This window comes from Megalops cyprinoides, chromosome 17 (genome assembly GCF_013368585.1).
Source record: "Megalops cyprinoides isolate fMegCyp1 chromosome 17, fMegCyp1.pri, whole genome shotgun sequence".
Taxonomy (NCBI): Eukaryota; Metazoa; Chordata; class Actinopteri; order Elopiformes; family Megalopidae; genus Megalops; species Megalops cyprinoides.
In genome coordinates, this window is record NC_050599.1 from 22,702,742 (window position 1) to 22,716,248 (window position 13,507).

The 13,507-nt window shown below is 45.2% G+C and overlaps 1 protein-coding gene across 3 annotated transcripts in view; it reads left to right on the forward strand.

Moving 5' to 3' along the window:
• The window catches only part of gphnb (gephyrin b), a 96,160-nt gene that overhangs the window by 75,362 nt on the left and 7,291 nt on the right, over window positions 1-13,507 (forward strand). Inside the window, exons 9-12 of one of the 3 annotated variants that reach the window (XM_036550017.1) lie at window positions 709-750; window positions 2,226-2,300; window positions 10,790-10,832; window positions 11,413-11,550. In XM_036550017.1, the coding sequence (XP_036405910.1) occupies window positions 709-750; window positions 2,226-2,300; window positions 10,790-10,832; window positions 11,413-11,550 (298 nt within the window). The remainder of the gene's footprint in view (window positions 1-708; window positions 751-2,225; window positions 2,301-10,789; window positions 10,833-11,412; window positions 11,551-13,507) is intronic. The other 2 variants (XM_036550018.1, XM_036550019.1) reach the window with 2 other exon arrangements.

Here is a 13,507-nt window from a genome sequence, read left to right on the forward strand (position 1 = left end):
GGATTACAAACAAGTGTACTGTGCTGTCTTGCTTCTACAGAAACACGCTTTCCATCAGGTGGCTGCAAAGAATGACTCTGTCAGTTCAGCCGTGAGCTGGAGAGTATTGCTCATGGTGGCCAGCCAGTAGGCTTCAGTTCTGCCAGAAGCGTTGGTGTAAATGTACCCTTGTGGAAACCTCCTTACTCTCGGCTCAGTGTCATGCATTCAGATGGATCTGTTCATTCAAAAACATAGCGAAATTATACAGCAGAGGGAATTACACAGTGGCAATGGCGGCTCTTGCTGCAGTAGTTGCTGTGGTAGCTGTAGTAGCTGTGACAGTAGTTGCTCTTGTAAAGGATGTGGCATAGCCTTCAACTGGACATATAATTTGTGTTCCTTTTCTCTTTTCTGTTGGGGAATCTGATTTGATGTGAGAGTGACCTTCAGTACAGTATACTCTGGGGGGAAGAAAATCGAACATCCAGCCGGTGTAGAGTGAGAGATGGGGAAACTACGATAATCATAACCAAAAATAATGAGAGAAGGATAGGGATTGGAAATACCCACCTGTCCTTTGTCTCTAATGTGTCCTCACTGCCCGGTCTGTTGTGGGTAGTGTGAGATGCATTGCATTCCTCCGGGCAGTAGGGGGCGCTGCCTGTCTGCGCCCACTCACAGTTCTGTTAACTGTCTTCTCTTTCCCCCCTCTCTCACTGCACCCAGGCACGGCTCCCCTCCTGCTTATCCACTTATAGTGTTTCTGAGGTATTCCTGCATGTGTTTTTCTGCATTGTCATCATATCCTCCTTGTCGTCATGGTCGCCATACTACATCCCCCATACCCCACCCTACCCCACCCAACCTCCATCCATCTGCCTGCCATGCTGACCCCGCCCCCCTTCACAGGCATGTCCCCCTCTGCTGCTGAAGGGAAAAACTAGTCTGTCTGCATACACCCTCTACAGAAACATTTATTCATATACAAGTATTTACAAAAAAAAAGCGCCAGATGCTTTTTTTGTGGTCATTTGTTCTTACCTGTTTGTTAATGAATAAACCATTAACCAATCCACAGTTTGTCATTTTGAACTATTTTATATCTGTTTTTTACCTTTCTGTTAATGAATAACCCATTAATGAGTCCATATTTTTGTCATTTTCAAATATTTTCAAATATTTTTCCTATTTGTTTTCATATTTAGATAAATATAGTCTTCTGTCTTCTTCTTTTTTTACTCCCCCTCCTCAGAAGTGACGCTCAGTGCAGACTGTAACCACCCCCTACCGGATGTGAACTAATGCTGTTTTAACTCAGTTGTTGAAAAGTCAAAGATTCACGTGTCTTTCTGTTTTGCCTAAAGTGGATAACATTTATCCCCATGGACAAGCTTTTCACTATTATCTGAATGCATGTCCTGCATAGTAATGTAGCCTGTTAAAACAGGACTTTGCATAATGCTCCATGCTAAATCAAAGCGCTTCCTAAAAGGACTTGCAGATGATGTAGTCTAAGGTTCCAGGCTGAAGACAGGAGAGGAAAAATGGAAGCAAGGTCTTTGTTCCCCATAGTGTCTATCATTATTCACTCCCCTGATCATGGGTACTCCCCTGATCATGGGTAAGGTATTGAAAAATCATAGGTAAGGCCGAGTTACTGTAACAGTACTACAAATGCTTATCAACAGGGAGGAAAACTGTAAAACATTAGTTATTATGATTTTGTCACAATTTATTTATTTTGTTTCTATTTTTTGTCACTGCAGTCATATTTTATGTAGTCTGTTTTTGTACTGCAGTCATAATCTTAGTTTGCTCATATGTCTATCCCTCTGGCTATGTCCTTTGCAAGCCTGTGTGTTTGCTAGCGCTGGCTGTGGTGTGTAAGTGTATGTGTGTGAGGGGAAGTGTGTTTATGTGTGCATCTGAGTGTATCAGGGTAGTATGTGTGGGTGTGTTAGGTGTATAATGGTGTGTGTGTGTGTGTGTGTGTGTGTGTGTGTATCAAATGTATAAATGTGTGTGTGTGTACGTGCGTGCGTGAATGTGTGCATGTATTTGGTTATTAGTATGTACGTATCGGGTTTATAATCATAAGCATGCACGTGTGTGTGTGTCAGGAGTATATTGCTGTGCTTGTGCGTGTCAGGGTGTTAGGATTGAGTGTGTGTCAGGTAAATAATGGTGTGCTAGGTGGGTAACAGGTGTGTGAAGGTGAGTGACTATCCTGTGGCTTCCTCCAGGCCTCACGGAGAGAGTTCAGGGCTCACCTGGATGAGGTCATCACGCTCAAGTCAAGGTACTCTACCTTGGACCAGGTAAACAACTCACCTTCTTCCACTCTACCAGCATGCAGGTTGTGTACCACAGGGAGAAAAGAGAACACCTACAGAATATGTTCAGAAAAATCTAGAATATCCTAATTGGATGGATACAACATGCATTTACTGGAAACTGTAGCTCTTTCAGTGATGAGACACCTGCAGCTCAAACATTTTTGTTGTTGCCTGTCTAGACACGTGCCTATTCTGTCCCCACAATGCATTGCAAACACACAATTCACACACAGGGCATAATCTAACCATTACCTCCTGGGTAAAGGCACAGAGGTGAAATTACATGGATAGATGCTTTAGTAGAAGCAACAGAGGTAGAGCTTTTACTGAGCAAATGCCACAGAACATAACTGCTTCCTTGCAATAAGAAAGCAGTCCACATTATAGTGACCTTACAGCTGTGATTATAATGGAGAAAAACAAACAGCGGCCCTTTGAAGGAGCTGAGTAAGGGTTTCATTCCCCAGGCAGCGGTTACACAACTCCGAAAGGACCCTGGGTCTCCGAGCATTTCGCGAGTCTCTGAGTCACACGGCTCCAAAAGTGCACCAGGGTCGCCGAGCGTTCCGTGAACTTCTGCGGACGTGACTAACGCCGGAATGCCGTTACGATGCGAACCGTAACATTTTCACTGAGTGACCTGTTCACCGGACAGAATAAAATCAGACACGGCAAAGTAGACGCCCCTTTTACGGCGCGGATTTAACCAGCAGAACAAGAAATGGAGAGCGCCCCTTGAGCTGGATGCTGCAACATGACAGTGATGTGACACAAATAGGTCTCAGTGCCTCTGCGGTCCCTGCAAATCTCTCTCAGGCCCCCAGTGCTGCGCGCAGTACCATGACGGTGGATTGTCTGAGCCCGGTCTGGTGCTCGTCTCGTGGTAGCCTCTTCTTAGCTCGGTGAAGGGGAGTTACAGGAGAGGGGCTCCCTGTCACTGTGTGACTCGCGCTAATGCACAGCTCAGCACGGCAGGGATTAATCCTGCGCTCTTAGTTTGATAGGCCTGTTGATGCGTTCTCGTGCTTCACATGCCAGTTGAAGCTTTTCAGGCTCCTGAGTACGTAATGGGTGGAGGGGATTGGGGATTGGAGTCCCCCCACCCCCCCCCCCCCCCCACCATCTAACCCCTCCTCAAACCAGCTGTGGGAGGGCACAGTGTTACTGTTAGGACAAGGCTGCCTGCGTGCAGTGTCTCAGACAGCTGGGACATCCTCTTTGGCCTGGGGCTGACCTGCTGCGTCGTCCTGGGCCTCTCCCTCACTGCAGCCCTGTACTATACAGTGTATTTCCTACCTAATGCTGATCGGGTCCCATGTTCACTCATTAATCCATGAACTCGAGAGTCTTGTTTATCCAGGCTCTCGCTCTTCACTGTGTTTGCGTGCATGCAGGTGTGTGTGCGTGCCTGTGTGTGCGTGAGCGTGTGAGTGCGAGTCTGTGTGTGCGCGCACCCTTAATCGGACTAACATTACTTCACCCTGTCACTCATTACATTTACATTTCAGATGCTTAGCAGACACTCTTATCCAGAGCGACTTATGCAGCTTACAATTTGAACATATCCATTTATACAGCTGGATATTTACTGAGGCAGTCTGGGTTAAGTGTCTTGCCCAAGGGTACAACAGCAGTGCCCCCCCCTCAGAATCGAACTGGCCACCTTTGCATAATGAGCTCTGCTCATCTCTTCATTTTCTGTGTAAACAATGCTGCAGCACTTGAACCATTGATGGTTACTTGCTCGGGGTGATGGTAAGTTAATCTCAGTGAAGGAAGAGAGGAGTGTCGGGGGCGGGGGGCTGAGCAGTGTGGGGGAATGGAGGGATTGATTTCGGAGTCGCTCCGTTTCTGTCCGGCTTGCTCCGTCGTGTTCTCTGATGTCCAGCTCTCCGGGTCTCCAGGCTGGGCCGCCTCAGATGGCGTGAGTCTTTTTGCATCGTCTTCGCATGCAACAGCCAGGGTCACCCCTCCACGTCGCGCGCTAGCGGCCTGCTTCACGTGACCAGGCCGGCTCTGACCGCCACGCCGTTTCTGCCGAGCTCAGCAGGAGGAGAGGAACGGGCAGGGGCGCCACGTCCCATCGCTCCTCGCTCATCGATTATCGACTGACTGATTTCCTCTCTCTCTCTCTCTCTCTCTCTCTCTCCGGTGCGCGGCTCGTCAGCTTCGATCTCCGTGAGCAGCCGGGGGGGTTTCTCGCTATTCCTCTCACGTTTCCCCCCTTATCGATCTCCGCCGCGGTTTCTGCGACGGCTTGTCGGCTCGCACCCGCGGCCACGAGAGGTTGCGGTGTACGGCGGATCAGAGCTGCGCGCTATGGGTTTTATTCACCCCTTTACCAGGATTCTCTGGTGTCAGCCTCAATCCAGTCCCACTGAACCAAAGCCTTTTACTGCAGACCAGCCCCCTCCCAGCAGTCCCCATCCCAGGCTCGGCCAATGGGAGGCTGGAAAGACTCATGCAGAGATCAGGTTACACTCCTGCCTCTGATGCCGATCACTTATGCTGAGGCGGCGTCCTCTCTCCTCTGCCGAGAGCTCTGCTCAGATAAGCTCTCCTCTGTGAGCTGTTGTTTGGGACATGATCGTGGACTGAGGTTTGATGTTCCAGCCACCTCATACTGTACCTCCTCCACCTGAATGCAAACACCAACACATTTCACGTAGTCAGCCGGAGGGAGGTGGACACACAGCTCTAAAGGGCTGCAGACACACACAACTGAAATTGATTTCAAACATATAGAAACTCACAATGGAAACTGCTTGTGTGTGCACACGTACACAGCACATATTTTCCCATCTTAAACCCCTGATACACGTGCTGTAAATACAGACCTTTATAAATCTGATATACACACCACCAAAGGCAGTAGTTGTGCCTTAACATTCAGGGCTCTAATAGATATTTAATTGTAATCGCATGCAACAGAAATACATCATAGGCATCCTATAGGTAAGCCAGCTGTTACTTTTAGTTGGTCTATGCTAGAAATAGAAAGTAAATAATAAGAAACTGTTTTACTTTTTGCACCTTTTACACTACTGTACAACATTGGGATATCCCAGCACAAAAAAAACAGAAATGAATTTAATCAAAGAATGAATTAAGAACAATATGCTCTCTTCGCTGTGTAAAGAATTGCTGACAATGGACAAATACATTTTTGGTAGTGATAAATTAGGAATCGAGTTTGTCCCTCAACTCCAAATTGCATTGCAGAATTACACAGCCATTTTGTATTGATCTGGGATGTAGTAGGCCATACATTTCTTCATTCCTTGAATGTTTCTGTTTACCACAGCATATTTGCTGTGTGTTTGCTTAGCTGGGGTGCTGTATTCATCAGTTAATTCACCTTGTTGTGTGTCTGACTACCACAAACGCGACAGTTCTCAGAGAATGCTTTCAGATATTAAGGTGCTTTGCCAAGTGGAGCAGTTGGACAGATGTCTTTGCAGACATGGTGGATTTTTGCAGATTTTTTTTAGGTCTGTAACAAACTGTTGGGTGAGATCTCTTTGCTAGGTAGCTGTAGCGCTTGTTTGAAATTTAACGTTTTGTTCTGCCTTTTATTCTAATGTTTGATAGTGGTTGTAAAACTGAGAAATAAGCAACTGTGATCTTCAGTCTTGCCTTTTTTACCTTCCCAAACTCAGTTAAATGCATGTAGTTATTTGGCTAACCTGTATCTTAAGTTTAAGGTTTGCTTCTGTGTGTGTGTGTGTGTGTATGTGTGTGTGTGTGTGTGTGTGTGTGTGTGTGTGTGTTTGGGGGGGGGGGGGGGGGGGGGCGTGCGTGTGTGTGTGCGCGCGTGCATGACTGTACATACCTGCCCGAGTGCTGTTTTGTCTCACTTTTGGACACACCCTTTAAACTGCAAATGCACGTCAGCTGCAGATTCAGATTCAGACAGGAGCCAGTATCTCACAATTGGAGCGACACTGCAGCACTGTACATTACAGAGACCATAGAGGGAGAGAGCAGGGTGGGGAGGGGCCGAGGGAGTGTGTGAGAGGGAGGAGTTTATCACAGCGACGGTAGGAGTGGGGAGAGGGTGAGGGTGAGGGAGAGGGAGGAGCTCAAGGGTCGGTCAATGCATGGCGCAGAGATGCTGCTCAACTGTCCAGCAGAGTATGTTCCTTATTGCTGTGTCTGCCGAGGCATTCGTCCACCTCAGTGCTCGCTCCCCCTCTCCCTCTGTAGAGACGGCTTTCTTACAGCGCAGTGCCTCCTAGGGCTTTCTGTTTCATCGTGCTTTTGAAATGGCCAGTCCAAGAGAACCCCTCCACAGCCATCTAGTGGTCATTGCCAGCACATTTCCTCAGCACCAGAGCTGCACCGTCCTGCCAGGCAGGTCAGTGTTAAATCAATCGAGATATAAAATAGCCAATTAATTCATTTTTATGGATTACTTTAGGGTTGCCACTATTTCTTAACTGCTTTTAGATTTTGTTGAATTGATTTAATGAATCTCAAACAACCTTGGAAGACAAGGTAATTGTTTTGTACGACATTTTAGAAAGATGTGCAGACTGTATTAAAAGCTGTTACATGAAAAAATCATGCTCAAATACCTTCAGAAGTGATGATGGATATGTATTCATGGAAAAATAGAATAAATATTGGATAACATTTCTTTGGCCTCTTTAGTGTGTGCAATGTAATATGGGTAAAATGATGGATAGTGTCATATTCATATCAGTATTTTGAGAGGCAGAGCTATTTTACCAACATACATGTACTGACATGTGGAGAACATATTTGTTCATGTTAATAGCTTGGGCTTTTTGCTTGCTGAAAGCATTTTTGTTGAAATAGCAATACTCTGAATGGCAGGTCCAATTTTTTAATTTGCAAGTACTGACTTGTGGAGAAAGTATGTTTTGTACATGATAGTAGCTTGGTGTTTTTTACATGCAAGAAGAGTTTTTGTTAGAGATTTCCTGTATGGGTACATTTTAGTGTTAGAAACTGTTTTAAACTTTTTAAAATGCCTTTTAAGAGTGATCAAAGTTGAGAAAGTGCACGTTGATGTTGCATGCATTTTTCTTCACACAACAATTTCAGGGGGTCTGATCACTCAGCATTGGTAACCCGTTTGATTGTGAATATTGGTTTATAAATGTCCTAATCAAGTTGTTTCTGTGTCCCATTCCTTTAGAGTCGATGCATGAATGGTAAATTTGCTACATTTATTTCCAAATATTGATTTCTTCACATAAACGTCATTTCAGAAAGCCATCTCTGGAAGTAGCAACACCTGTGATGTGTCAACTAAAGGTGATTGATGAGATCATGTCTTTGTGATACATTCTCTGTTTTATCCTTCAGATAAACTTAACGACACATCTTTAACAAAGAACCAGCTCTCAGCTTCAAGTAGTTAGTGCCACAGATGCCCTTGAAACTTGAACCGAAACTTAATTTATGTTTTCTTTGGTTCACAGAGCAGTTCAGAGGCCTCTGAATCATATCAGAGAGACAGCCTTGAGACAAGCCAGATACGTTGGAGTTGAGATTAAATGAGGTTTTTGTGAGAGACAGACACAGTGCTACATACATTTTTTAACTTGCAGTAATACTTCAGCGAGTGGTTTCTCAAGACGGAAAAAAATGAGAAATGTGACACTTTGCAAAATGCCACAGTGTAAGTGTAGAACGGTCTCAGATTGTTCTGGCAGAAAGACACAGGAAAGTGGATCTCAATGGCATTTTTACCTGTCCTCTGGGGAGGAATTCATTGTCGGCCTGTGTCCCTATCTCATTATACCCTCAATCATATTGTGCTCGACACACTTAATCTGCTGTCATTTTAAATTTAATACATCATTCACTCCAGGACCCTAATGCAATAATCACCTGTCCCGCACTCCATGACAGACACTCTCTCTCTGTCACAGAAGAAGGGTGGACTTAAATGCTGTGGAGATCTTTGTGATAAAGAGCTCAATTTTGACATCTTGTGCACTCTATGTAATGTACCCCACTTTAACCTTTCCTTGGTATTTTGAAATCCACCATCACCACATATCCAGATCTCACTTATTCTACCCCTTCCACTCAAATTACCGAAGGTTAAATTACTAGAAACACTATCTAGTCCTAAAGGATTCATCTCCCAGAATTCCACTCTCGTTATATCACTAAATAACCATTTTGAAAATCAAATATAGGTGGGAAGCTGAGTTAGCAGCAGATGAAAGGTGGGAAGGCGCATTCTACAGCAGACTCTCAATGTAATCCTGTGCCATCTGAGTCCAGCTCAGCAAAGCTAGGCTGGCTCAAAATCTGCACATGTCTGTAGGAGAGATGCGTCCGCAGTACCAGCTCTCCAGATCTGACATATATTTTGGTCATACCTCCTTACTCCTTATTTGCCTTACAAATTTCCGTCCTCTCAACCAAGTGTAAATGCTCACTTAAAATGATGAAGCCTATTTGCTGCCCAGCCCACTCTCTTCTGTTGGACATATAAGCAATTTAGAGTTACACTCAGATTCTGTCAAAATATTTTAGACTAAATGGCCAATGGCTCATAATGATAAGTTTCTCAATTCCTCTTAACAAGTGCTGTACTGCCAGGGTCACCAGTCTGACCATGCAGACAAGCCAATGGCAGGATTCTTAGGTGTGTCTGTTCTTTTGTTGTTTGCTGGCCTGGTTTGTCTTCATCCTCACAACTGTATAATCCCAAGAGAAGGAAAGAACCAGGGAAGGGGGTGGCGGGAGTGGGGGTAAATTAAGAGAACACAGTAGGAGGACAAGATGCAAAATATGTTTTCTCTTTGGGTTTTCTTTGCCTTTGGTTCATAAACAAACAAAAACACACACAAGTGTATATCACCCTCAAATGCAGAACACTATTGTTTTTTCTTGCCTTTTCAAATAAAAAATGTTCATTTAAAAAAAAAAAAACTTATGTTTTGTACTCTACCCCTCCTTTATATATGACTTCTTCCCCTTTGTCCTCTTCTACTTTCTCTGCTTTTCTGTCTCCAACTTTTTGTTTTCTTTGTGTGCTATAATTGGTTTTTGTAACAGATGCATCTGTTAGACTGTCACACTCTGCAAGTGGGCAGCGTGTTTTTGCTCTCTCAGCTGCTTCGTCGAACCCTTGTGCTCTTGATTTTCTTTTGTCTCAGAATTATCCATCTGAGTTTCCGTTTATTGCGATCCTGGGCTTTTTCAGTCCCCGTCTGATATGCGTGTTTTGTTGAATGACAGCTGCTGCTGTTGAGCCTTAATGATGGCAGTATGACCGTCAGACCTTCGCCTCAGAAACGACTATCCTCACCATAAGAGCTGCTTCCAGCCACAAATCCCTTCCCATGAGGAGCTCAAGTTCCTTCAGTGCATCTCCCTCTCTCTCTCTACCTCTCTCTTTCTCTCTCCCTCTCTCTTTGCTTCTCATCTCTTTCCACGATAGGAATTACTCCATTATCTCTCGGCACTCCTTCCTGCTGTCAGCTGTGTGGCTCTCTGTGGGTGTGTCTCAGCTCTGTACATTTTTCCTCTTAATTTCTCTACTTTTACCATGACTATTCCTCATATTTTGTTTCTGGTCCTGTCTGTCTGATGTGGTATCTCTGGTCCTTTTGAGCTGACAGACAGAGAGTATCTCCAGACAGCCGTCTTGGAATGTCCCCCACATGTAGACCTTGAGGGAGGCTAGGTCTGTTAGGACGCTGGTGTTACACAGATTCCATGGGGTGGGGTAGGGGCTTACAAGGAGAGCCATCCCTCCTTTGAAGAACTCCCACTCTCTGCAGGCAAGCAAGCAGGTAGACAGACAGCTCTGCTTTTGCTTGTGCATGTTTTTTTTCCAGCAGAAAATATATTCAAATGTTTGGTGCAAACACGTCCCCCACCCTGAGACCAGGGCAGCCCACCACACCCCGTGGAGTTCTCCTCGCCAGCCTCTGTCTGGCTGTCCTTGGGCAGCATCCTCTGACAGCCCGGCCCTACGAGCTGTGATTTATCTCCCACAGTGTCCTCGCACCACATTTCCTCGGCCTGAAGGAATATCATCTAATTAATTATCATCATAAAGACTGGCATAATAATTATTTTTATAATCTTACTTATTATTATTACAATACGTATAATAATTGTAAAAATTCTTAGAGTTTTTTTTCCAGTAGTCAAAAAAGCAGAAGAGGGCAAAGTACCTTCAGTATAATGCCTTTCAGCCAGTGCTGTCATCTCCAGGCAGTGAGGACATAGTAGCAATAACATCATCAAAAATGATAATTTACTGAGCATTATTGTCATTATTGTTGTTATTATTACTATGTTATGAAGCCTTAGCCTTCTGGCACGGTGTGTTGGTGTTTAGAGAACAAGTCTTGTGTCTGTCGTCTATCAGATAATGTTTCCTTTCTGGAGATGTTTGGCTCCTCTTATCACTAATCTCTCTCCCTTTCTTTCTCTCCCCCCACCCCCCCCCCCCCCCCCCCCCCCCCCTTCAGGTGCAGTCACGATGCAGCAGCAAAGAGAACATCCTGAGAGCCAGTGAGTATTGTGCCTTTACAAGTAGCACTGAGGGTGCCCCCTGCTGGCCTTACTTCGAATGACTCACCACCAGTCTTTTGACAGATGAACATTCATGATGCGTGAGATGTGGCAGAAAACATGGTTGTGAGAACTGAAAGCTGTGCACATTTTTCCCCAGTGACTTAGAGAGAGCAAGAAAGATACTGCAACCATTATTATTTCTTAGGTTTCCTTTTTTCAACACACTAACAAACCTGTATCACAGTCTGCCAACAAGCATTTTCACTCAGTAATGGTTAAAATCAAATATAATCCATGCATTAGTTATAAGAACAACAGCTCACCTGACAAATGTGGGAATTGAGCTCCCAGACCATTGATCTGCATTGCCATTTCTCTGTCAGGACTATTTAGTTATTATCTTTGATAGACACATCTAAAGTAGCCACACACTTCAGACAAGAACCCAAGCATAAGAATAGCATTGCATTGCGTATGCCAGACATTAAGGGATATCTGTCACTGAGGTGCCTTTCCCAGCGGTCCCTCCCTTGGTTTGGGCAGGTAACTCTAATGGCTTCCCTCCTCCCGACCCCAGGTCACAGCGCGGTGGACATCACCAAGGTGGCGCGGAGGCACCGCATGTCCCCGTTCCCCCTCACTTCCATGGACAAGGCCTTCATCACTGTGCTGGAAATGACCGCTGTCCTGGGCACCGAGATCATCAACTACAGGGGTGAGGCGGCCCGGCCGACACAACCCGGGACAGCCCTCTGACAGGGCAGAGCAGTTGATGGTGTCATTGCCCTACCCTTGTCACCTGCGTACCCCGGCCTCAAGCTCAGGGGAATGGAGGAACACCCCACAAAGCACAGGTTGACCAATCATGCAAAGGTCACTTGTCTCGTTAGGGTTGGCTTGGGCAGCACTGACTGCTTCATGGCACACATACAGGCCCCTCTGAGACCTGTGAACACGGTGAAGACAGTCTCAGATGACCGTAGTAATGCTGGCTTCCAGGCAGAAAATGACATGTCCACTGTTCACCTGAGGAAGATGTATACATTCTATGTAGATCTGTCACCTGGGAGAGGGGCACAAACAAAAATGCAATGATCCACAGTTTCACAGGCAGAACTGTGTTCCTAAGTGTATTAATAAATATATTACAGTATGAGAAAGTAGCTAAAAGGAAAAGCAGTATAACACAACAGTAACAACATTAAAATGGGGTGTGGATACACAATAAGACAAAAAATATGATCACATCTGACCTGCATGAATGTGATCATGCTTTCTTTGTGTCCAGCTTGCTAGGCAGCTGTTAACCTTGCCAGTTAGTTAGTTACAAAGGAGCCTTATTGCAGGATTACGAATTAATTGCACATGACCATACCTCTTTATTTCAGTTTGGCTTGACTGCATCTCTTTATGCTTGACCAAAAAAGATGGTCTTTGTGACTAAATGGTTTCAGTTGTTTTTGCGTCTCAATCTCCTTGCGCAGCTAATTAAGAACAGGATTGAAAATCGATTCCAAAAGAATCAATTCCTAATGCCGTGCAATCAGATCTAAGATTTTGACACAGAAAAGATGTATCAGACTTTCAGACTCCACATAAATATAAATCTTACAATTCCATACTTCGGCGCACTGGTTTAATAAATGATTATAGTCTTGGTTTATTTATTTTCACAGAGACTTCTTTCCCATTTTTTTTGTTCAACTCTTTTTATCCGTCTCAGTCTCATTCTAGGTTAGGTTCATATGTATGGTATGCATGTATGGTAAGAACCATAAATGAATGACTGAAAAAATGGTCAGGTGCTGCCACCAAGTGGACATACTACTAAACAGTCTCTCTATTCTTGAGTAATCAACTCCAAAGAGGGTTTTGTGATTTTTTTGTAATCATCCACCTCTAGACAAGAAGACCGGAAGACTGTGTGGGAAAAAAAAAGCAGTTCTGTCACCCTAACTGCAGGGCGTTCAGCTTTAGTGGCGTTATTGTGACAGACTCAGAGGAAGAAAAGCACGTCCAGTGTTGAACCTCGTTCTTCCTCCGTTCGATAAGCTCAGTTCCAGTATCAGGCGTGTGATCTGTGGGTCCTGTCGGTTTCACGTCAGACGTAACAATGCTCTGGTTCAGTTATTCGTTGCGTGTTGCCAGATGAGCTTCAGTAGTGTAAGACTCCTGCCACTTTAATCAGCTTCCTGCTGAAGGAAAAATCTGTCTCTTGTTCATGATCTCTCTCTCATTTACTGTTTCCCTCTCTTCCACATGGAGCTAGCTGTCTCACGCCTTTCCCCAGTGCTGATATGTGTGTGTGTGTGTGTGTGTGTGTGTGTGCGTGTGCGTGTGCGTGTGTGTGTGTGTGTGTGTGTGCGTGTGTGTGTGTGCGTGCGTGCCTGTGTGTGTGTGTGTGTGCGTGTGTGTGTGTGTGCGTGCCTGTGTGTGTGTGTGTGTGTGTGTGTGTGCGCGTGCGTGTGTGTGCGTGTGTGTGTGCGTGTGTGTGTGCGCATGTATGGATATGTGTGTGTGTGTGTGTGTGTGTGTGTGTGCATGCGTGCATGTGTGTGTGTGTGTGTGCATGTGTACGTGTGTGCGTGCGTGCGCGTGCATGTGTGCATGTGTGCGTGCGTGTGCATGTATGGATATGTGTGTGTGTGTGTGTGTGCGTGCGTGCGTGTGTG